This window comes from Grus americana, chromosome 9 (assembly GCF_028858705.1).
Source record: "Grus americana isolate bGruAme1 chromosome 9, bGruAme1.mat, whole genome shotgun sequence".
Classification (NCBI taxonomy): Eukaryota; Metazoa; Chordata; class Aves; order Gruiformes; family Gruidae; genus Grus; species Grus americana.
The window spans coordinates 17,594,462-17,618,209 of record NC_072860.1 but is presented as its reverse complement, the minus strand read 5'-3'; the positions used below and the strand labels follow the sequence as shown (position 1 = coordinate 17,618,209).

Below are 23,748 nucleotides of genomic sequence, written 5' to 3'. Positions count from 1 at the left end.
TGTGCCATGTGTAAAGATTGCTGCCAAGTAATGGCTTTTGAAATGAAAGGTAAATCCCACTTACCTACTTACAACAGTCTACATCCCCTTTTGTTCTAACAATGGATACAGGAAAGGCAGTACATTTGTATTAAGACAAGTGGGATCAGTTCACAGAATTTTTTAAGATGCAGTCTGAAACTACCCAAAGAGAAGAAAGGAACATGCTGGAAAAATACTAATCTATTCCAAACTTGAAAAGAGACTTTTTGTAGAGGTCTACAAACACTAAGTGGTGAAATAAAACACTTCTTTTTGTATAAGATGCATTAAACCTACAGGGCAGCAGAAGCATTTTGTGGCTTATCCCTTTGACAGCTACACTGTAAGCAACAACAGTGCCCAAATACTGCAGGTCCACTAGCAAAACAAAGTAGATATATAAGCAGTAAGAAAAATGAAGCTAGGTTCACTGTCAAATACATAAGAATTTCCTAAAAATCTTACGTAAAGCTTGAGCAATAGGTTAGAACCAAACTTCCTATTTAAGGCCCACAGGAGGTATAAATGTCACACCACTGCCACAGTCTTAGTTACCTTTAACCCCCACTTCTAAACCAGCTAGCACCCTTCTGGATATTCCCAACAAAACAAAGGTTCATTACTGAACCCAGTACGTACATCATTACTGGCATTCTTCAGCTGGTTCAGCAAATAGTCAATGATGTCCCCACCATGGTTAGCATGAATGAGACCCAAGGCATAGAGACCTCCACCTTCCTGGTAGGCTGACCCCGGAGAGGTGTCCTTGGGTAGGTACGTTGCCATTAGCTGTAATGCTTCTTTCTCGTGACCCTGTATGTACAGTGTCCAGCAGGAAAGGAAGACAGTGGGAAGCAAAAGTTGAAAAAAACAGTGGATGCAAGCATTTTGCAGTAACGGTTAAACAAGTTAGGAAAAAAATTGCTATAGCCATTACTTTCTCCACAAAAATCAGCTAAGAATCCTTCTTTACTGGGGTTTTGTTAACCCCAGTACACAAGTATGTGTCAATCACTTGGTCACTGATCTAAACCAGGACAAACTTGGCTAGAAGCTACACCGATTTATTCACTAGAGCACTTTAATGGGGGTTGAAGCACACAAAGCAATTACAAAGACTTCTTGCTATTTCAAAACAGATTTAAATACACCCTTCCCTGTGAATGAATTTGAAGAAAATAACCGCTACTTAGGTCACCATTCAAACCTACTGAAACTTACTACAGTAAGGACTTTGGTACTGTCCCAAAGTCAGGAAATACACTTAGGAAATACACACCTGCAATTTTAATAGCTAGAAACCATCGACTGTGTTCAAGTCACAAAGGAAGAGAAGAACTAGGAAGAAGATTCTCTCCTTGAGCTATGTTATCCTACTGCGTTTTTGATGATCAACAAAACATGCCATAAACTAGATTGGATATCAGATGAGATGGACTTGATAAAGCACAGCTTTTCTTTCGTGCAAAGACATAAACTATGTTACATCTGTGCCTTGCAACAGACTAGGTAAACAGGAATGCAGGCATCATTCAGAATCCCCATTTCAAATGCTTTCAGCGTTCATAAGTCAAGCATTTATATTGAATAGAGGGGAATGAATGCAACATTACCTTGTGTATAACACCCAAGCTGGCAGTAGCAGTAAACTTAGCCCAGTTAGTGGCCCTGGCCAGCCACTCCAAGTTGTCTCTGGAAGACAAAAAGAGAAAGGTTATACAAAGTTTTCCATACAGCCCATTCCTCACCCTGCAAGTAAGGTTTCACAGCACTAGAGCCTGCTTTCAAACCAGAGAGTAGCTCCAGAAGGCAAGGCGGCTAACCGGATTTCTGCTCTGTATCCATCTCTCCTTCATCAGCTCAGATTTTTGGCTGGTAGTAGTCAAGCTCCTAGATACTGGTGATCTCAGTGAAAGATGGAGAACAACTGCTCAATATGTAGCCCATCGACTCTCTGGGAGAAACTTGAGCAGAGTTTCTGGAGCTTTCCTCAAGTCCCTGGTAAGGTCAGTCCTGGCATTTCCCTTCCAAGAATCATTCAGCACTGTCAGTCTCTACCAAAAATATACATCACCATCTCAGAAATTCTCCAACTAGTAAACAAGGAGAACAGAAATTCCAGATCTCCACCCTCCAAACTACTCACATGGTTAGCATTCAAATAAAGCCAATTTGTGAGGACAGAGAAAAGGAAACAATTCCAGCTTCTTCCCTCTGCCTCCACATTAGTTTTCAGATCTTTTGTTTATTCTTCTCTAAGCCCACCAGAGTTCTGCAGCCACCCTTTTAGAAGTATCAAGCTAAGCAGGGAAACAATGTTGTTCAAACTCCTCAAGGAACACATTGGAGCTTCCTTGCCACAGATTTACCTAAGGAACTGGTCACTGGTTGTACCACAGTGCATAAAGGAGTTTGCTATAACCGTTGCTGTATGACACACGGAATTCCGCACTGCATCCTGAAAGAACAAAAACAATTGGTATCACTGGTCAGAAAAAGACAAGCCCTACATCTCTTAACATGCTTGCCAGTACACTAGAAAAATGGGTTATAATTAGGCTCAATTTAACCAGCAATTTCCCTTTAATCAAAGTTAATAGATTGTTAATACATTCTAATATATCCTCAATCCATCTCTCCAGTGCAAGTCAATCCTTTCTATGAGTTTCTGTCACAGACATAATTCCTTCAACTGCAGTTTAACTGCAGAACCTCCCTTCTGGTTCCTGGAACCAAGCAGTGCAGTGTGCATGCTGCTGACGTTTTCAAGCCATCCCTGGAACATTACGCAGGATCATTCCCAAGCACTTAATCAGCAGATGAAAAAGATTTTCCAATACGTATTTATTTCCTCCTGAAATAGATGAACCCACTGACAAGCATCACTTACCACTTTTGCTGATAATATGCATCTCATTTCAGACATAAAAAACTTATCCTATGGTTTCTAATAATCATTAGCTAAAGAGAGTCTAATTTCTCTGTATGTTTTCATTTGCTCACCTTCAGTTACACCTTCCAAAACAAAACCAGTTACTCAATTTACCAGCACTGCCTACATTACAATATCTGATCAGTTTTGTCTTCGATGTGGAAATATTAGTCTCTGAGCACACGTCAGGATTTCTTAAGCCAACCTGAAAGCATGCTCTCACATAACCCCTCAACCAAGATGCCAACATACTCTAACCTACAGTTCTGGCTCGCTCACTCCCAACCAGCAGCATTCACACTGGATCAAGACATGAAGCTGGAGGGTGAGTTGGTCCATCTTACTGACCAGACGGAAAACAAACCCACCTAAAAAAGGGGGAGCGGATTAGTTTTTATAACCAGTCGGCAAAAAACACCCCAAAAACTCAACACGCTAATAGCGGCCTGTCATTAGGTCACACTAGCTGTAAATTGAAATAATCTGATTATATGGCCTTCTTTGGGTGCAATCACCTCTTCTTCAGCCTCACAGGCTCAAGTTTTAAATGTTAATTTATCATGACCAAACCACAGATTTGTACCCTCAAAACCCAGGGAGGCCATGCTAAAACATAAGATGATGCTGTAAAATAATAGCAAGGTGGTCAAAACAAACACAGGATTAATCAGATGAATCCAAGACAACCAGATCTAACAAAGCCTCTTACCTTTGTGTTTTTGAGGATCATGAGGTCTGTGTTGTTGTTTCGTATTAAAAACTGCAGATGTAACTCAATGGCCATTTCCCCACTTAAAATTTTAATCATTTTTGAGATCTGGTCCTTAGGCTCTGGGTTCTTCACATACAAGCGAAAACAAGAACAAAAAACATTAGAACTCAACTACAACTCTGTTAAAATACAGTTCATGAGAAGCCACCCTGGTATGTTCCATCACCATATTCCAAAATCTATCATATTTTAGAACTAAAAGGACATTGTTTCTGCCCTTGCTGCCCAAGTCCAAACATCCCAGATAATCAAGTCCCTTTGTGCACAACAGTGCAGGTGGGAGAAGAGACTCTTTGAAAAGAAATGTATTCTTTCATTGAAAGCAAAAGGATACAAGTGACACCTGATATTCTGCAAGCTGCTATGTTTGGCCTTACAGATACAATGGGTCTTTTGCAAGAGGCAACCACATTTATAAATGTGAACCTGTATTTCTGTGGAAGTTTTAATGGAGAGGACCACAAAGCCACAACACTTTGCATGACCCTGCTGACCTGCAGCATCATTCTTGTGAGCTAAAGGCTTTATTTAGAACAATGGCTAGTAGAACTACAAATCTCCAATACATTCATCTCCCAGAGTTCTTTGAGAAAGCCTCCTCCTTCCTCACCATGGAACAGTTTCCACAGATTAAGTTCCAGCTGAAGTCCCTTCTGAGCAGGGTAAAAAGTACACTGCAGCTCTTTGTACTGACATTGTTAGCTAGTCAGAGACCAGCTAAGCATGAGTAGTTCAGCCCTTAAACTAATCCCCTCAATTATTTCTTTGTAGTCAGCATTCTGAATTGTGGAAAATTAAGCTCAAGAACATTTCTGGCCACATACATTGTTTTTATGTACTTGTCCCTTGGCACAGTCAGGAATGTCAATGCAGCAGAAACTGATTTCAAGACACCTTTCCTGCACAAAAGCACTGTTTACAGGTTCCTTGATGGGGCAAGAAACTCTACCCCTTTTGTTTTCCTTGTGGAATATAATTTCAAGAAAACAATTCTGTTTGCCCTTGATTAATTTTTAAGTGATCTGCAAAAATCTCTCAAAGATGCCCAAGTCTAGTTTGCAAACATGCACCATGGGGAAAAAAGAAAAAAAAAACAAAACCAAACACCAAACAACTGTCTTGGGTTTTGCTTTCCTCTAGTAGCATTTCCTTTCCTCAGCATTAGAAGTGCCAGAATTGCATTAGCTATTCCACATGCTGAAAATGCAATTGTATGTGCATGTTAGAAGCTAACTCGCTTTCTCCAATACTTGGGAAAAGAAACTAAACAAAACAATTCTAACCAGCTGGCCAGCAACACATCCCCCATGCTAGCCAGAGGAAACACCTTCTTCCTTCATGGAAAAGAAACGTCGTTAAATCAGCATCCCTTCCTGCCATTCCTGAAGAACAGCATCAGTTCTATCCAGCCAGAACTACAGCCATATTGCAGAAGAAGAAAAAAAAATAAAAATGCATCAAGCTAATTCAGCAGCAGCAGTCAAATTTCAGGCCCTTTCTTCTGGAGTGAGTTAATTATTTCAATATCAACAAAAAGCAAACACGTGAGCCAGATCCTTCTGTCCTCTTTTTCGAGGCTCATTAATTCCCGTCAAAATCTACCCACTTCCCACTCTCCCCCAACTTTCACTATCTGAACTGCTGGACTTTCAGACTGTCAGATACTTGGTCCTCAGAGATAATCTGTCATCTTGTCTCCAAGCAAGACAGAAATGGAAGTCCATTTGTCATTAGCCAAACCAAATAGCAACCCCAGAGATTCAAAGAGAACATGTACAAAAAACCAAGCAAGGCATATTTTGGAAGTGGCACTCACAATTTCTGCAGACTTCCCCGCACAAGCGCTTCCTGGTTTCTCTTCCGCTTCCATAGCTTCACTGAAATAAAATAAAAAATGAAAAATGCAACCCAGTTCATCACTCATAACTAGTCAAGCACTGTAATTATGGCTGAACATTGTGCTGCAAGAGTAGCCTGGGATTTGGAGATGATGATTTGAAACAGGTTTTGACAGGACAAGTGCTGACTATCTGGAGGTCACTGCTGAGAAGCAAACTCCTCCACAAATCAATTTTCGAGGAACTTGAAGACAAAGGCTTAGAAAACCCTACCCTCTTATTCCATCTATTAAAAAAAACAGAGATGCTTGAAGGGAATGAACAGGCAGAGACACGTGAGAAAATAAGGTCAACAAACAAGGCAGCAAGGATAATTACATCCTCACCCGGAAGCCTTGAGCTCATCACTATTAGGATGGATGTTACAGTGTTGAAATGGAAGTGAAACATATTAGGCTGTTGTTAGCACCTCATCCTAACGCTTCACAGGCTGACTTATAAACTATTTTGTGCCTTTCCTCTTATTTCACTGGAAGAGAAGAGAGGAGAATGCTTGCTATGCCTGTATCACTGATTCAAAAGCATTTAGACCTAGTTCCTCACAGCTGCATAAGCCCTTATATTTAACCAGCCTTGATCTAGGCAGCATTCTCCATCACACGCTGTCAAAGACAGTGCAAGGATCAGGTTGTGTACAGACATGACAGCTCTGGTGATTAAAGAGCAGGCGGAGCACAAACTTCTTCCCTGCTGCCCCCAAGCTGGGCAGCAGACTTATAATGGATTGGCCAATCCTCTAAAAACAGAGGTTTAAAACAAAATTATCTCTGTTGATTACCTGTAAGCCACCAAAAGAAGAAATAAAGAAGATGGAATGGTTAATGCCAACTTTGGTTTTCTTAACAGTGGCTTCCTGCAGCTAAGAACCAGTGATGTTTACCACTGAACAAGTTTTAGATGTCAGGACTTTAACAAAACTCAGACTAGATTTGAACTAGCTTTTTTTAACTGCAAGTACAAAAGGGTCTATAACACTACAGTATTACCTGCACTCACTCTTCCCACAAGCAGGCAGCAGACCACAGCTATGATGTGAAACCAAACTTGCACATAGCTGTGATGAGCTTTTTGCTTGACCTTGCCCGTTCCTCAGCTTTACAAGTTGCTGCAAAGACCATGCAACATCAGAGTGTTACTGAGCAACTTACACTATGGCTTAATGAATTATGGCTCATTAGCTGAGCCACAGTAACTGCACCATGCTTACCTCAGCTGCAAAGGAAAATGCATTCCTTCAAAAAACAGTGGATTCTGGTAATACACAATTTTACCCTGAGCAAACAGCACGTCTTGTCCATTACCCTGACTTAATTTAAAAGAAGTAACTTGATTGCCTGTAACAGACATCCATACACAGAACAGAAGGCTCCATCAGAGCAGGACTGTACCCAAACAATTATGCCTCTTCTCAATCCAACCTCCCCACCTGTCTTTCTCCGATCCAGGGACGGTGCCAGTGTTGGTGGATCCAGGCACGGAGGCAATGGGAGTGCCAACTGTGCGGAGATTCTGGATCACAGAAGACAAGAACTGCTGGCTAGCACTTTCGTACAGATCAAAGCAAATTTGGTAGGCCATGAGAAGGTTATCTTCCTTCACCAGTTTTTCCAAGATGTCGCTCACAGCCTGTGGGTCATCCAGGAATATCAGGCACTGAGCAGGAGGAAGGGAAGAAGAGGAAAAAAACCCAATAATCAGAAGATATTATATACTTCACAATGAAAAAGCAACAGTATCTGAGGCCACACTCCATTTTCCCCATTCCCTCATCTGCTGCTTCCACAAAACACCCCTTCAAAGAAAGAAAAAGTTCCATCTCTCTCATAGGAGATAATATGAATCTTTGAAGCATTTTCATAGGTCAGTTTACAGATGAGATCAAGTATTACAAATTCAAGAAACAACATTCAAGCCTTCCTATTTCTGCAGTGTTATCTTTGGAAGTGGACAAAGTTGCCCTACTAGTAAACAGAAATTTCAAAAGTAAATTAAAGAAGCATTGGTCATTTCATAGGGATGTCTCAGCCAATATTAAACAGGCATAACGCTTCTGAGTCACGTGTACGTGGCACAGCAAGACTGGCAAAGGCCTGAGAACATCTCAGTAACTTCATAATTGGTTGTCTATACACTTTCAGACAATAGTTCTTTGGAGGAATAAATAAAATTCCAAGCTGTGAATCTATCATCTGATACTCCCTACATAGGCTTGAAAGATTCTGTCAGAGTTGTCTACATCCCCAAACTGCCTTTGAGCATGTTTCTTTCTCTACAAGTTGACCAAATGTGCAATATTTGCATCTCTTTTTCAAGTTGATCTCACTTTGATATATATTCGAAGCACACAACCAGGAAAAGATATTTAACACAACTGAATAAAAAACAGATCAGGTAAATGTCAAGTCAAATACATCTAACTTTTGATTGATCTTTGAACAGCACTCAGAGGTTTACCTGGCACACATTGATGAAGTCTGGTTTCTCCAGATTCATGTAGATTTTAACTAGAACTCTCAAGACTTTATTACGGAACTGTTTATTCTGCATCAAAGACATACAGAGCTTCAAGCTGTATGCTAGCATCCCAGGAACATCATTCTGAAATTAAATTCAAGGATATCAAGTCTGAGTTTGGACTGACAAGTAGGATTTAGAAATTAAAATAAAGCTACATCCTTTCCATTTTAAAAAGCAGAGCAAAAGACATGCACATATAAACCTTCACAGTTTCATCTCCCGTCTTCAGAAAAGCTTGTATGCAGGTGTAATGCAGTTTAAAGAAAAAATACTACCAAAAATGTACAGGACCAATATTTATTTCGATAGTTAAAACATGCAAAAGATTAATTTAAAAGTTCAATATTTATTTCCCCTTCTTCACCTGCCTTGTTTGAATACTCTATCTCGAATGCAGTGAAGTTCACTGAACATATAATGTCAGCAAAACAAACCATGCATGAAGAAAAGATCCCCAACATATTTCTTGCTAGAGACTGAGAAACAGATTTGGTTACTAAACCTCAGAAAAGTAGTTTGAAATGAGGGATTTATAATGAGTAATAAAGTTAGTAAATGCACAGGACAGCAAACAGAACAGAGAAAGCAAGATGGATGCCTTGATTATCACTCCTATATACACAAATGGGAGATGTCCAAAAATATGGGAAAGCTGTAAACTGAGAAGTGGTAAAATTTAAAAGGATTTAAACCATGTGCTCTGGCATATAATTGAAATACTGCAACATAACAAGATTACACACAACTGCTGAGCTGCTGCAAATGACTAGAGGCATGCTTCTATGACTGTCATTACCAGGTAACATGACTTAACCTTAAACCCTCAGTGAAAGATGTTAAAGCCAGAGTGTACTGCCTTGCAGTCAGGGCAGGCTAAGACTGCATACAGCTACTCACTGAAAATTAGAGCAGCTCACCCAACTACTGGATTTTTTTGTTCTGATTTACCTCCCATAAATAAATCACTTACCTAACCCTACAGATCCCTTCCCACAGTGAATTAGAGCACATGACAGGCACAACAAAATAAAAGAGTTGTTCTTTACGCCAGACCTAAGGTCTGCCTAGTCCAGTATCATATCTCTCTCTGCTAGTAGTTGACAGGGAATACCTAAAGAAAAGGCCACATAGCCAGGCCTCCTGGGAATATTCTCCCAGCAACTTGCAGCTGAGGGATTTCTAAAGGTAGGGTTCTCTCTATACTTGATAGCCCTGAGTGGCTCTGCCTTCCATGAACACGCTGAACCGAACACCCCTGAGTTTCATCTTCTATTCATACAAAGCAGGGCAAGTTCCAGAACAACACGGATCCTGCACTGCACTTCTGGATCCACACCTGGAAGAGACTAGCTACACACACCTTCTGCCTCTTGCACATACCGATTCGAGGATGGTTTTCTCAAAGATGTCCAGCCTGCGCGTCTCTAGTGCAATGCCAATGGCCTGCTTGTACTTGTGGTCATCCAAGCACCGCTGGAACATTTTATTCACTATCCCTTCTAGCCTTTCATCAACAGGTTTCTTCTCCCCTTCTGGCAGCTCCGCATTCTCCACACACTGCTTGGTATAGTGGTCGATACATTTTGCTGAAAAGATATTGAACAAATATAGGGGAGTAAAAAGTCAACCTCCTAGATGTTTGCAGGTTTTTTTACAGACGAAGAGAACAGTATGAGCATATGCACATTCTACCAACAAATACAGCATATGGGAAACTACACAAAGGTGAGGCACAAGAACTATTTGTGTAGTAATACACAGAGAGTAGTGGAAGACACTTATACTGTCTCCTAAAAAACTCTGATTTTAGTGCTGAAACCCAGTAGATATTTTTAAAATGGAACCAAGGACATGATCTTTGTTTAAGTGGCACGATATTTTAAATAAATGAGGAAAGAGCAGTAGGAGACTTCCGAACTCTACTGTAAGCACATCATATCCTGTACAGGGTAAGTGATACCAGCAGACAATACTTTTAAAAGACATTTAAATTATACATGCATTCAACATCTGACTTACTATCTTGTTTAGGATGGATTAAAAAAAATGGTACCCCTCAGTTAGGTGTGCAGCTACACTTATTAGCCAATTATTTCCAAAGTTATGTTGACAACAGCAATAATATTAGCATACAAATGAGAGAAGGGACAAACAACCAAAGCAATTTTGCTATTAGGAACTCACAATGGAATAATGGTTAAGAATAGGAAAAAAATGCCAGAACTCCTAAGTCAGTTCTATTACAGAATCCCAAAGCAGGGGAAACAAAGCAAAAATAAACTGGGCAAAAACAGCTGCAGCATCACTTTAAATGAATACAGGGAGAGGAAGATAAATACAGAGAAAAGCAGCTAAATCTAGTAAAATCTCAAAGTTACAGTATTTTTGACAAGAGCTTTTCTTTTACAGTAGAAGTTGTTTACCAATGATCGTCTCCACATATTCTGAGTTGTCGTTGACATTGAAGAGGTCACCTGCTCCCAGGGCATAGTTCAGTGATTCCTCAAAAGCTCCCAGGTGGTAAAAAACTTTAGAAGCAACTAGAGCAGCAAACTGCCGACTCCGAAAGCCCTCGTCTTCATAGAGAACTTCACTGCAAAAAAGAGAGAGAAGAGCATCAGCTCTATGTGCTCAGTTCTCTTTAAGGCCACACAACAGCTTGATTGAACCTTCCATCTTTGGGACTACAGCTCCAACCCCATATCCACTTATATTAGTGCTTTCTGGAAAACATGGAGCTAGATACTGTACAAGCCAGTATGAAGCAACCAGAACTAGATCTACTTCAGATCTCATGTTCTTCTAAGCAGCACACCCTGCAGTAATAAGTGTCTTCTCTTACATTTTGTCCACTGACTCAGAGATTTCTGCCCAGAAGTCATTGACAACAGCATTCAACTTGTGAAGAGCAAACTCCTACAAAAAATAATAAAAGTTGTATTACATTAAAAATGCATTTTATTACCTTTCCCCAGTAAAAATGAAGTGCCACCTAAAACTGATATTATAAACATTGACCCATTTCAACAGCAAATTCTACTTTAAAAGATCTTTGCAAGCATTCATGAATCTTTGCAAGTCCTTTGCAAATGAAGGGCTGTTCATTTAACAGGTATGTCAACCCTGATGCTCCTTCCCATGGCCTCTCTGTGATGACTGACTGGCTAAAATGACTGATAACTGAAATTCCTTACAATACAAAGTGTTCAGACTTTGTGGTAACCTTTGTGTAGCACACAGAACTCTTTGGCCTGTCTATGCCAGCCAACTCCATTCATTTATTTGGACACAGTACTTTAGCAGATGAACAATATCAAACTAGAATCAGCCCACTTGTAATTAGTTCAGAGCAAAAGCAGGGCTCATTCGGGTCTATCGCCACCTATGTCTGTTTCCAAGCAAAACATTTAGGGGATTACCAATATTACGAGATGCGCACACACACCCCTCCTAAAAGGAGCTATGTTAACTGCTCAAGTAACTACCAAGCATCATCAATACAGCACCTATGTGTTGTCCTATGGATTCATATACTCTGTGGACTGTAAAGTTCCTGCTGCTGTTTTCTTCTCCTACTACCACTGGTTTTTTTTTTTTCCCAAGTGAAAACTGTAACACTGATAATTTTGTTTTGTATCTCTTAAATTATGCTAAAAATGTGAGATATTCTTCAGCTTTGAATTTTACATACTCAAAATGCAGTCTCTGGAATACATTTAAGTAACAAAGCCCCATTATCATCAGAGAGCTGGCAGCTTCAGTAAGTAGAGATCTGTGCATGTGAAGCTCTAGTTTGATCCATGTTCAAAACAAGGAAGCTTGCCATCTGTTATCATCTTATTTAAGCTCTTCCTTTCAGCTTTCAGGCTAGATATGATTTGGTGCCCACCTGTTGCTGTCCAACCATTAAATATGAAGATCCACTCATTTCTGATTTTAAGCTCTCAACATAATGCATTTGCTGTTATCTTCTCCCAGATGTAAGAGCTTACCTTGAGCTGTGGCTCTTCTTCATCCAGAAGAGAGATAATTCCAGCTGCAAAACAAGATCATAGTCAGTTTGGGACACTCTCTGTTTCAAAAGCAAACATGTTATTTAGTTCAAAACCAACAGAACAGGCAAGAAGACTATCTCTGGAATGCTGTTTTAAAATCTTCAGTATTAAAATTCAAAGATCAGATCCAAGTTTGTATTAAACATGAACATAAAATAATTCAGAATTTATCACTGGAAAGGTAGTTTACAAAAGATCATCCTTCTTATAGGAAAACCTATTAGACAGGAACCCAGAGAATCTGAGGTTTACTTCCAGCTCCATCACTAGTTTGCTTTCTAGCAAGTCACTTCCACTTCCCCCAAGGGGCATAAAGATGATCATGTCAAAACATCCAAACTTTCTTCATGCCAAGAAAAAGGCCTCACGGCTAAGAGAAGATGTCATATCTCACAGCTTTAGCAAGACTGCTGACACTGTCCTGAACATTTGTACAGTTACAGAAACATGGTTTAACTGACATAACTGAAAGAGAGGTTCACAGTTATCTGGGGAGCTCGATCTGAAGAATGGTTATAGATGGTTCATTGTCAGACTCCAAGGATGCAACTGAAAGGGTTGGAAGAGGATCTGTGCAAAGTCCAACACAATTCACTGCCTTTTAATCTTTCAGCTGTTGCACAGATTGATAACCTTTCTAAATCTAAATAAGACATCAAATTGGAAAGGCCAGCAAGCCTGCTGGAGGGCTGAACAGGGCTTTCAGAAGATCTTGACCAACTTGGCAGGGGGGGGGGAGAGGAAGATAAAATTCTAAAAGAAGAGTACACAGATCAAAATGTAAATGTACGAATATAGAAAGGAATAGTACAGTGGATTGGGATGAAACACAATCAATATTGTACGGCTGCAGTGGGAGGCAGAGAACCCAAATTTCACACTGAGATGTGTGAGAGCATTTCCTGGTAGATGTATGAGGCAATCCTTCCCTCTGCTTGGCACCAGCACGCCTGAGCCAGACCACTGTGTCCAGTGCTGGGCACCATGTTTTAGGAGTTATGAGTCAATTGGGGTGTTCAGAGTGGAGCAATAAGAACAAAGAGGTCTAGCAATCGGGACTTACAAAGGTTGACTGGAGGTCTGGTTAGTCTATGGAAATCTGAGAAGAGTACAGAGTTCATACATGTGTAAGGCAGCTGACAGCAGAAAGGGAATAATCTGATCTCTGTGTCAGATACAAACAGGAGTGGTAGGACCAAGCTTTATTTGGAGCTTCAAAGATTGAGGTTTGATGGTAAGAAAAGTTTTCTGACAGGAAGACAGTTATTCACTTTGTCTAATAAGGTTGTAGAACCTCCATTATCATTTTTAAAACCAGGTTAGACAAACGTCTGTCAGTAACAACAACTGAAGGAGTACTGATGTGGCTCTTGGGGAAGGCAGGTTCAGTAGCCCACCCCACAGCGCTCCTTCCAGCTGTTTTCTGCAACTCTAGTCCAAATGCACAATTTTTTTTTTTTTTTCACATAAGCTCCTGCATTTACCTGATCTATCAGGAGGAAGCACTCTCATTCCTCTTCAACATACCATTTCCACCCTAATTAATTCCTACTTCTCAATTAAGACTTAAACATAACGCAAAGGGTTCAGAAAGAGAAAGCTCCTTGCAGACTATTAGCCACTGCACTGTTTCTCTCACAAAGCCATAATCTGTCACATATTAACTTCTGCCCGGAGTACTTCCGAAAATACTTGTATTTCCTAATACTATGAAATTCTCAATAGATCCAGAAAGTGTTTAACACTTAATTCCTCACATACTTCCTTAGCCTTTTCTCTGCGAGGCATTTGCGTTTCTGACCCCCCCCCTAAAGTTCGAGCCTCCCCCCTCCCTCCCTGCCGTACCTCCTACAGACCCCACCGGTTTTACACCTCCTCTACGCCTTATTCACTTTAAGCAAGTAAAGACCTTCCGGTCGCAAAAGCGGCGCAGGAGCACCTCGGTGTTTGCCAGGGGGCTCGCAAAGCCACCAGAGGCCCCTCATAAAGTACCGGCAGGAGGTGGACGCGGCGCCGGGACGGGCAGGCAGGAAGCTACCTCTGCCTCCCGCTTGTCCGCACCGAGCCCGCCGGAGAGCCGGCCCCGCTCAGGCAGCCGCAGCACCCGGGGGCGGGCGGGAGGCCGCCTCAGGGCATGGGCGGGCACCGGGCACGGGGCAGCCCCCCCGCCTCCCGCGGCTCAGGCTTAAAGTGCCGGTTGTGGCGAGCTCCGGGCACCGGGATGGCCTCCCGCTCCCGCCGGGGCACACGGCGGCTACCGGCCAGGGGTAACCGGAGCGGGGGGAAGGTCCTCGTGATACACGGCCCCACGGAGCGCTGCGGCCGGCGCCCCCGCGGCCTGCAGCAGTGCCCAGTCACGGCCCTGACTCAGCGAAACCCCAGCAGGCAGCTCTACCCCGCGCCGCTCCCTCACCGGCCGAGGTGATCATGGTGCCGCCCGCCCGGCCCGCGGAGGGAGGTGGGGTCGGGTCCGGTCCGGTCCGGCCCGCTCCGGCCCAGGTGCGGTGGTGCCGCTGCGCGGGGTCCGCGCCGCTGCCTCTCTGCCGCCGCCCGGCCCGGAAGTGCTGCGAAGGGCCCCTTCCGGCAGGACTCCGCTGCTCCCGGGAAAGGTGCTCCTGGCGATCGCCTGCGCAGAGCGGCAGAGAAACAGGCAGGCGCGACCGGGACAGCCCTGCTTCCTGGGGCCTCGCACTTTCCCGTCCCCCCTCACAGACTCCCCAGGCATCACCGGCCGCTCTGGCCGGTTACACACGCCTCGTCACCCCCACTCGGGACCCCCACGGGCTCCCCCGCCCCACCCCACTAAGGTCTTGCACCCCGCACCGGGCCCGCAGGTCAGCCACCTCACGCTTGGCCTGGCATGGTGGGCAACCCTTTGCTGCCCGCACTCTGCTGCCTAGGGGTAGTAAAGGAGGCTGCAGGGCCAAGGGCCGTGGGGATCCTTCAGCCCTTGGCCCTGCAGCTCCGTAAATACCCGCTCAAAGGCTGCTTCCTTGCCCCTGGCTGCACAGCACAGGTGGCAGCTCCCCCGCGCCAGGACAGGCCGCCTGCAGTGGGCACAGGCGTGTCCCACGACATTGCAGGGATCAGGGATTTTACCCCATGGATTTACCACCTCTTCCAGGCCACCTCTGGGCCCCGACTCCTCTACACATACCTTGTGGGAAAGCCCTCACCCAAACCCATTTCTCCCTTAAAAAGGGAAGCACAGGCACAGGTGCATGTGACAGCCCCTCAACAAATCCTTTTCCCCATCTGTAGCTTTGCGGCACAGGGCAGTGTCCAGGTCGTCCCCCCCCCCGCCACGTGCGTACCTGAAGGTGCCCCAGTTGTGGAGCAACACAGAGTCATTTTGGCTCCTGCTTTGGTTCCAGATGGGAAATTCAGGCTGGTGGATTTGTACCAAGGAAAATCTAGCTCAACAGCAATGGTGCTGCACAACGAGCCCAGACTTCAGTGGCATTGGTTTCTACCTGTTTCCTCCAAGTAAGAAAAAGATACTTTCTGAAGGGCTTGAATTCCTCAAGGAAACCTAATGGCCTCAGTTAGTGAGCATTACTAAAAAAAGTTATCAGAGCCCCATCCATGATGCTCAGCCCCGATCTCAGACAACAGATCTCCAGCCTTCCCACTGCCCACAGGTGAGCAGCCCAAGCTGCACACAGACCAATTCTGCTGATCTTCTGGATACTATGTACTGGGGTCACTCCCATTCCCTCCCAACAGACCTTTTCTTTAAATCAAGAGAAATACCAGTTAAAGCACGCATAATGCTACTTTAAGGATAACACCACGGCAAACAAAAACCAAACAGAACTGCATTCCAGTTCAGAAATTAAATGTCTTTATTCTTTACAAGAATAAAGATAACAGTGCCCTTAAATTATTAAAGCAATTAAGCAGGTAAAACTATCTGCTGTGCCTCCGCATGCCCAGCTAGTGAAAAAAAAAAGATAAAAAGAATTCAAGTCACTTTTATTCCTCAAAGGAAAACAATACTTTTGGTCAAATGTATTCCCACCTGCACCTCCTAAACCACAGGCAGTTCATCTGCTTCCACGAAAGTCTCACTGCAAGGGTAAACTTGCATGGTTTACTTAAAAATTACCAGTAAATAAATCCATTGGATTTGTAGCGCTAAGGTTTAACTGCAAATCTGTACTCTTGGGCCACCTCTTTGTTGGTAAATTCTAGGCAGCAAAGGCCAAATACTGCAAGAAAATAAAGATTCACCTGATCATACTATCAAGTCCTAACCAAGCCCACCTAACCAAGGGCTTTACCGGGAAAGTATGTCACTGCCCAGCAACCTGGGCTCTGCTGCGAAGACGAGCAGAGGGACTCCACCGCACAGCAGACCACGCTGGAAGGAGAGCAGGTTCAGTGCCCTCTCTGAAGAGCAACATGCTCCACCAGTGTCAGCTGCCTCCTAGGTTCACTCTCCCCAGCCCACACCCACACAGGAAAGTGTTTCTGCTGTGAATAGATGTGACATGCGATTCCCCAAACACTGCTCACAGGGACTTGGCATCCACCTATCCCCTCCCTCCCACCTTCTTATGGAGCAGCTACAGCACTTTAAGGCTGCGTTTCAGGCAAAGCTTTCCTATGTAGACCAAGCCTAACTATCCCAACACATTCAAATGAGCAACATGTGATAACACAGAGACTTGCTGAGCACACCTGGGAACGCTCTCCATCTCTCCCACTCAACCCTGCAGCATGCCCCAGACAGCCTCAGCTGCTCTTTCCCAGCCAAAAGGGGAAAGCACCATCACAAAAGGGATCGACTCTAAACCCAAGAGCTGCTAAGCTCCGCTGCAGTGTTACCATCATTACTCCAGTGAGGTAGGTAGGTGTTGCTGTACCCATCCTACTGTTGGGGAAACTGAGGCACAGAAAAAATGATTTGTTGAAAAATGTTGATGATCATGAGCAGAGCTGGGTAAAAACCCATCCCCTACTCCAGGTAAGAGCTAGAGAGATGCTGAAGGCACACTGCTGGGAGAGAGTACTGGCTGGAGCTGGCAGGACACAGACACTTCAGCTGCCACTGAGAAAAAAGGAGCGAGAGAAAGGACAGACATGCACAGAGGGTGTACTGCCATAATTCAGCAGCTAACCCAGAGAAGAGGTAGGTAGGACATGATGGGCTGAAGTCTCTGGCCTGAAACTCCAAAAGGTCAGCTAGTCCCAAACAAAACCCGGCTTGTGCTAAAAGTAAAACAAGACCTGGTTCATGCTGCATTAAAGTAAAAATAAAAAAGGTATTCCTACCATAATAATATTCCTCATAAACCAAGGATTTGTAATTAATTGTGTTGCCCCACAGGCTACAGGCAGCCCTCTGGAACTACTTAGACTATTTGTATATTTTTATATTTATTTATGAAGCAGCCACATCTTGTTGAGAGGAATGCTGTGGGCCACCTCCAAGACCTGCCACCACATGGCTGTGGAGATGTCCCAGGTAAGATGGGCCTCTCCCATAACCCCGTCTAGCATCAGCCACACCATAGTGTCCCTCTGCCACCCCCTCCAACCCAGGCCATCCATCAGTCAGTCTGTCAGCAACAGGACAAGCCAGAGGGATAGATCCTGCTCCCAAACCGTGCTCTGCTCCAGCTGCCATTACTATCCGTATCTTTGCATTATTCTGCCTACCCACAGTGGGCTGTTTTTGAATTCTTCACATTACACAGTTACATTCAAGCCTCTTCAGTAGCTGGAAGATCCAAGACCTCATATGTAGTCTCACTGCAGTCTCCATGCCACCACGTTATGTCTTTTTTTTGCCTGATCAGAGAGAGGGCGGGAACTTCAAAGCATCAATAAAGCAGGAAAACAAGGCAGCAGAATCTGTTTGCCAGGGAGGCCAGCCCCGGCAATCTCAGTGGGGAACTTTGCTCAGAATTAGAAAGCATTCCTCTTTCTTCAAGCAGGTGGCTGCATTTCACAACCAAAGTCCCCACATCATTTTGCCCAGGACATGAGACACATCCCCAAAGGGCTTCTCAGAAGCCCAGCGTCCATCAGCAGCTCCAGGCACCCCGGGTAGCAGAGTGCAGCAGGGGATGGCTCTCTGGCACGGACCTCAGGCTGTTGGCAGCTACAGAAGACCCTGGCAAGTTAAGCTGAGCAGCTTCTCCCTGGAGTGGTGGGTCCTCAGAGGAGAGGGTGAGTGGGCATGCACCAGCTCCTCCTCCCAGTGCTCCAAATCCACCGGGCAGATCTGGGACGTGGACTGTGTGTCCAGGAGGTCTAGGTGCCTGTGCCTCCAGCAGCTTCTTCATAGTTTCCATTGGGGGACAGGCTGGTCAGAGCCACTTCTTCCTCAGGGTCCTGCAGGTCATCTGCAAAGAGCAGAGAGAGGTCAAGGGAGATCTGAACGTGAAACTTTCTTCATGCAAAATGCAATTTAAGATGAAAAGAAAGCATGGGACGAAGCAACTGATATATACTCACAACCTAAGCATGGCTGATTTTTTTCATAACTCATTTTCATTTTGTTTTACAAACTCAACGTTGCTTCAACAAACAGGGGTGCTCTGTGAGCAAAGGAGCAGGGGCCCCAGCTCCCTGGCCTCCTGCAGTCTCAGCAATCTCAGAACAAGCTCTGTGGCCACGAGGCGTCACCTGCCTGGCACTGACAGCAAGATCAGGCACTTAAATTTTCTGACCCTAGAGGACATGTCTCAAAGCTGCACAAATCGGGCACATCCATTCTTTTCTCTGACCCTTATGCTTTTTAAACATTTACGTGTTTAAAAGGCATTTGGACAATGCCCTTAATAACATGCTTTAATTTTCGGTGAGTCCTGAAGTGGTCAGACAGTTGGGACTAGATGATCATCGTAGGTCCCTTCTAACTGAAAATATTCCATTCCATTCACAGTGAAGGAGCTTCCCCTCCTCTACGTGCTCCATAGAGCAGTCTGGATCTCCACACCACGCACCTTGTAGCCTCCTGCATGGGGACACTTCTGCAAAAAATCCCTGCTGGGAAAGGCAAGCAGGAGTGCCAATGGTACAGCAAAGGCTGAACACCAGGCTATTCATTACCTGAACAACTTCCTTTAGAATCAGGGAGCCCAAGGCTGACTGCCCTCTTCCTCCTCCCCACCAGCCCCAAATGCAAGTGGTTTGGGAACACTCCTTCCAGCCGTGTTTGCAGAAAACATCACGTAAGATCAGGAGCGATGCTTCCAATTCATTGTTTAGACAGACAGTAATTCTGCTGTCAGAAATTCCAGCAAAATGCAACTGAGTTCAGCAGTGCTCCCAGGGGTGTAGTTGGGCACCGGACCCAGCGTGGTTTTATTTAGACAAGCAAAAGGTCAGAAAACAGGGAGACGGCCGCTCTGTAGCCAGATGTGTGTTGGTTGTCTTCAGGTTCTGGCCAAACCACAGCCAGGGAAGAGACAGCAGCTGCAGAGCTGGAAACAGCTTAAGGAGGCCACCAGCGAGGGGTTTGGGCACCAGGGAGTCAGTGAGGAACCTCTGACAGTCACAGCAGGAGTACAGGGGAGGGAGCTGGGCATACCTTCATGAACGTTGTTTGCAGCTTTTGCTTCGTGACCTTTTCTCTGGCTCCTCCAGCTCCAAGGAATGCACTGCAGGAAGGATGGGAGCCTCCACCTCTCGCTGTCTTTCCCCTCTTCTGGATAAACCAGAGAAGATGAGTTCAGACCAGCAGCGGGTCAGCCCTGCTGCTCCCCCAGCTCCCCCCTGCTGACTCGCAACATCTCCCCTCCACGAGCCCAACTCCTTGCAGCAAAACCAGGTCCGCTCCATAGAGCCCACCCCTGGAAAGCACAGAGCAGCTCCTGGCAATCCTTATTTCAGGCTGAAACCTTTCTGCTACCCTGGAAATTTGTCCCCGGTGTCGGTTTCTACTTTGCCACCTTGCTGCCAAAACCATCCTGGATGCAGCAGCCCAGAGTGAGCAAGAAACCTGGCAGGAGCTCAGCCGGCACACGTGGCGAGGCTGGGGACTGACGCGGTTAGGGCATTCCTGCAGAAGGAAGTTTTTCTTTTGTATTATCACACAGCTTCTGCCACATCAACCTATTTACTGCTCCCCGCTTTATCAAGCAATTCCTCTCTCCTAGGGAGACCTGCTGGACACACAGACTTGCAGCACATTGAAACTGAAAAAAGCTGTAACTGCTTGCAAAATGCAGAGACCATGTGGCCTCCATCGATGTATAGTAGTTATTCTGGAGGACAACAAAGGTCACAGCAAGTTACTACAGGCTTTCAAATCATTATAGTAAAACACTACAGCAGCTTGTAAAGCACTACACCAGCATATTTTATGTGGTTTCCAACAGCAGCAAGTTCAGCATCTCCATTGAAATATCATCCAGCCTTTCACCTCCTAATCTGATAACAAATGATAAACCACTTCAGTGTCCTTCAGCTTATCAAACTGTTGCAACACTAAAGGGTTCACAGTGGCAGTTTCCTGCCAGTCAACAGACCAAAATCTCCAGCCTTAAACACATCCCTTTCTCACAGTGCCTGCGGACTCTGGACACCACTGAGACGTGACAGGAGAGCAGCCCAGTACATTTCTGCTTAGACCCGAAAGATGCAGGAACCCCACTGTGATTCCTGTCCCAGCTCCACCATGTGAATAGCAGTGTCCACAACCTTCCCAGAAGGAGGGGGCTGCAACTCCAGAGCAACTGTCACGGGCAGAGCTGAGCAGCCATGTGTGTGGAAAAGGCTTTGAGGCTGGGCTGAAATAAAAAGGGCACAAGCACACATATACAGAGCCTTACACTCTGTACACCTCCCAGCATCCTTATCCAGATGCAAGAGCATCTTTTGCCAGCTTAGCACAAGCCCCTTTCAAAGTCAAGAGGGGAAACAAGACAAGCTCAACCCCGACCGAGGACATCTTTACAGTAGCATCCCTAGAACCTGTTTTGCAGGGTGCTCCGCAGCTCCATGCCCATCTTTCCCACAGTCCTCCCTCACATTACATTAGATATTATTCTCCTTGTGCTTTGCTTGTGGGGAAACGAAGCAACGAAGCTGGTGCCTGGCACTGCCAGGTCCCCAGCTCTCTGGAGGCATGGCTACGCTTGGGATCCCTCTGGCCACATGGAGATTTCGGAAGGCAGTGCTCACTGGGGCATGGAAAGAAGCTGCCCATGTCTAAGGTTGAACCCTGCAGCCGATGAGCATCCTCATTACACATGCAGATCCTGGGACACTTACATGACTAAGAGCACCAGGCAGCGCATCAGAGGTGAATTAAAGCAACATACCAAGTCCTCCTACCCACCACGCTTATAAAGCACACACAAACATGCTGCAACACCTGCTCTGGCTCCTTCTGCTCCTCTTCTTCCCCTGCTGGCTGCTACGCTGCTTCCATGTCTGCATGAAGGACAAAGCCACAGCTAGCCACAAAAATATCTGTACTGAGCCAAGCGCCAGCAAAGTGCAGAGGTAGGAAAAGGTCATGTATGCAGGGATGTTTTTCTGCCTCTGCAGCTGCTGTCCCACCAGGCTGCTGCGATCAGAACTGGAGGGTTCACTGGCACCTGAGAGCACACCAGAAATTCTTGCAGCACAAAAAATGTGAGGAAGACAAAAGCATGCAAAAGGAGAGAAGCTGGAAAGGGGATCGCGCGTGCCTCAGTACAAAGAGTTGGCAGAAAACAGCCCTGCACCCTCGCAGTGAGTCCCGGCCATCTCAAAGCTCCTCAACGTTCAGATCCAGGATTCTGGACTGAGCTGATGGAAGAAGCACCTGAGCTGCAGCCGACCATCCCCATGTCCCAGGGATCCCAGAGGACCCTGTCAATGTGGCGCTGCAGGCAAGTGCCAGGATCCCTTGGGATAAAGGCAGGAAGACAGCGGAACACCAGAGCCCCTGGAAACGATGAGGAGCAAGGGAAAAGTGGGGAAAAATGAAAGAAAGGAGGAGGAAAGGGAAACAGCCCACACCAAGCAATGCCAAAGATTAAAAAGAGCCCAGGCTGTTTTGTGTGGCTCTGTGAGGGCAGAGCCTGCCCACTTGCCCATCACCCTGCGTTTGCACACAAACATGACTCGCCTTTCGCCCCGGGGCAAGTGCTGTTCTTCAAGGCCTGTTTGACACCCAGCTTTCATCCAGCCATCCTCATGTTGCTTAAACTGGACACCAACAACTGTGTGGTTTTAAACCCAAACACCCACTTGCTGTTGTTCTTATTCATTATGCAAAGCCAGCACAAGCACCTTCCTCCTGCAGGAAGGTCAGGTCCTGCCTGCACCCTACAGCAAGGGCCACACCCCAATCCTGCATCCCCAGGAACACACATCCATAAGCATGGATGGCCACCGCATCACAGCTGTCACCCACCACACCTCTGCTATCCAAGAGCTGCTCTAGTGCTTCCCAGCCCGCTGGGAAGTTTGTCCTCCCCAGCTGTCAGGACTGGGAACCCCACCAGAAAGAGGCAGACCCCATTGGGAAAGCTCTGATCCCACCAGCATGAAAGAGATCCCACTGGGGAAAACCGGATCCCATCGGGGTGGGGGGAAGATCCCATCAGGAGTGGTCAGGTCCCATTAGGATGGGGTAGATCCCACACGAAAACGGAGCAAGTCCCATCGTAAAAGCCTACGTCCCCCGAGCGAGGGAGGGAGAGAGGGAGCGGCCAGTCCCCCCCCCGCCCGGTACCTGCGGGGTGCTGCAGGGCGGCCCGGAGAGCGCGGCAGGCGGCGGCGCGGCAGTCGCGCAGGGCGGCGGGGCTGCCGGGGCTGTACCGAGCCGCCTGCACCGTGCCCGGCGCCGGGAAGTGCCGCCGCAGCGTGGCGTCCAGCACCGCCGCGTCCTCCCCGTCCCCGCCGGGCAGGAGGACGCCGACGACGGCGGGCGGCGGCGCCGGGGGCAGGCGGCCGCGCACGTCCCGCACCACCTCCCGCAGGCGGGCCCGGGCCCCGCGGCCCCGCGCAGCCCCGCCGCGGCACAGCACCAGCAGCAGCCGCGCTCCCAGCGCCCGCCGCCCGCCGCCAGCCCGCCGCTGGGACCGGCACCCCGGCCCCGGCCCCGGCGGTGCCTCATCGCCCAGGAGGTCGCGGGCGAAGGCGGCCAGCGTGGCCGCCGCCGGGGCCCCCTCCGTCACCTCGGCCACCAGCAGCACGGCCCGCCGCCCGCCCGCCCCCTCCACCAGCGCTCGCAGCTCCTGCAGCTCCGCCGTCGCCATCCCCCGCTGCCGCCGCGCACGCTGCCCGGCACCGCGCACCGCCCCCGGCACCGCCCCGCCCACTGGCCCTGCCGCCCGCCGCCGCGCACCGGTCCCTCGCACCCTGCATCATCTCCGGCCCCGTACGCGGGCATCAGCTCCAGCACCGCCCCCCCCACCGCGCCAAGCACCACCCCGTGTGCCGGCCCTGATGCAGCGGGGGATGTGTCAAGGACTCCCCCCACCCCCCCGCCCCATGCAAGGCAGCCTGCGGCACCTCCGGCCCCGTCCCGGGACCGGCACCCCCCCCAGCTCCCTCCGGTGCACAGCCCCTGCCTGCTGTCAGGTGCGCACAGCACAGAGGGTG

The 23,748-nt window shown here is 46.7% G+C and overlaps 2 protein-coding genes across 3 annotated transcripts in view; both read right to left on the bottom strand.

Annotated features, from left to right (window-relative positions):
- PSMD1 (proteasome 26S subunit, non-ATPase 1) overlaps nucleotides 1-14,795 on the bottom strand; it is a 75,750-nt gene extending 60,955 nt beyond the window's left edge. For both annotated transcript variants that reach the window (XR_008578204.1, XM_054834686.1), the window contains exons 1-12: nucleotides 14,609-14,795; nucleotides 12,133-12,176; nucleotides 10,983-11,056; nucleotides 10,564-10,733; nucleotides 9,521-9,726; nucleotides 8,078-8,221; nucleotides 7,050-7,276; nucleotides 5,542-5,602; nucleotides 3,663-3,791; nucleotides 2,391-2,479; nucleotides 1,635-1,713; nucleotides 661-834 (exon numbers count right to left, since the gene is read on the bottom strand). Coding sequence is in view for 1 of the 2 variants with exons in the window: in XM_054834686.1 (XP_054690661.1) it covers nucleotides 661-834; nucleotides 1,635-1,713; nucleotides 2,391-2,479; nucleotides 3,663-3,791; nucleotides 5,542-5,602; nucleotides 7,050-7,276; nucleotides 8,078-8,221; nucleotides 9,521-9,726; nucleotides 10,564-10,733; nucleotides 10,983-11,056; nucleotides 12,133-12,176; nucleotides 14,609-14,624 (1,413 nt within the window). In the remaining variant the exon portion in view is untranslated. The remainder of the gene's footprint in view (nucleotides 1-660; nucleotides 835-1,634; nucleotides 1,714-2,390; nucleotides 2,480-3,662; nucleotides 3,792-5,541; nucleotides 5,603-7,049; nucleotides 7,277-8,077; nucleotides 8,222-9,520; nucleotides 9,727-10,563; nucleotides 10,734-10,982; nucleotides 11,057-12,132; nucleotides 12,177-14,608) is intronic.
- Nucleotides 14,796-16,002: 1,207 nt separating this feature from the next.
- C9H2orf72 (chromosome 9 C2orf72 homolog) lies at nucleotides 16,003-23,402 on the bottom strand. The gene is made up of 3 exons (XM_054835931.1): nucleotides 22,877-23,402; nucleotides 19,739-19,855; nucleotides 16,003-18,548 (listed from the first exon to the last, which is right to left on the bottom strand). The coding sequence occupies exons 1-3, from the start codon at nucleotides 23,400-23,402 to the stop codon at nucleotides 18,457-18,459; spliced, it is 735 nt and encodes a 244-aa protein (XP_054691906.1). The 3' UTR covers nucleotides 16,003-18,456.
- Between the last annotated feature and the right edge of the window lie 346 nt (nucleotides 23,403-23,748).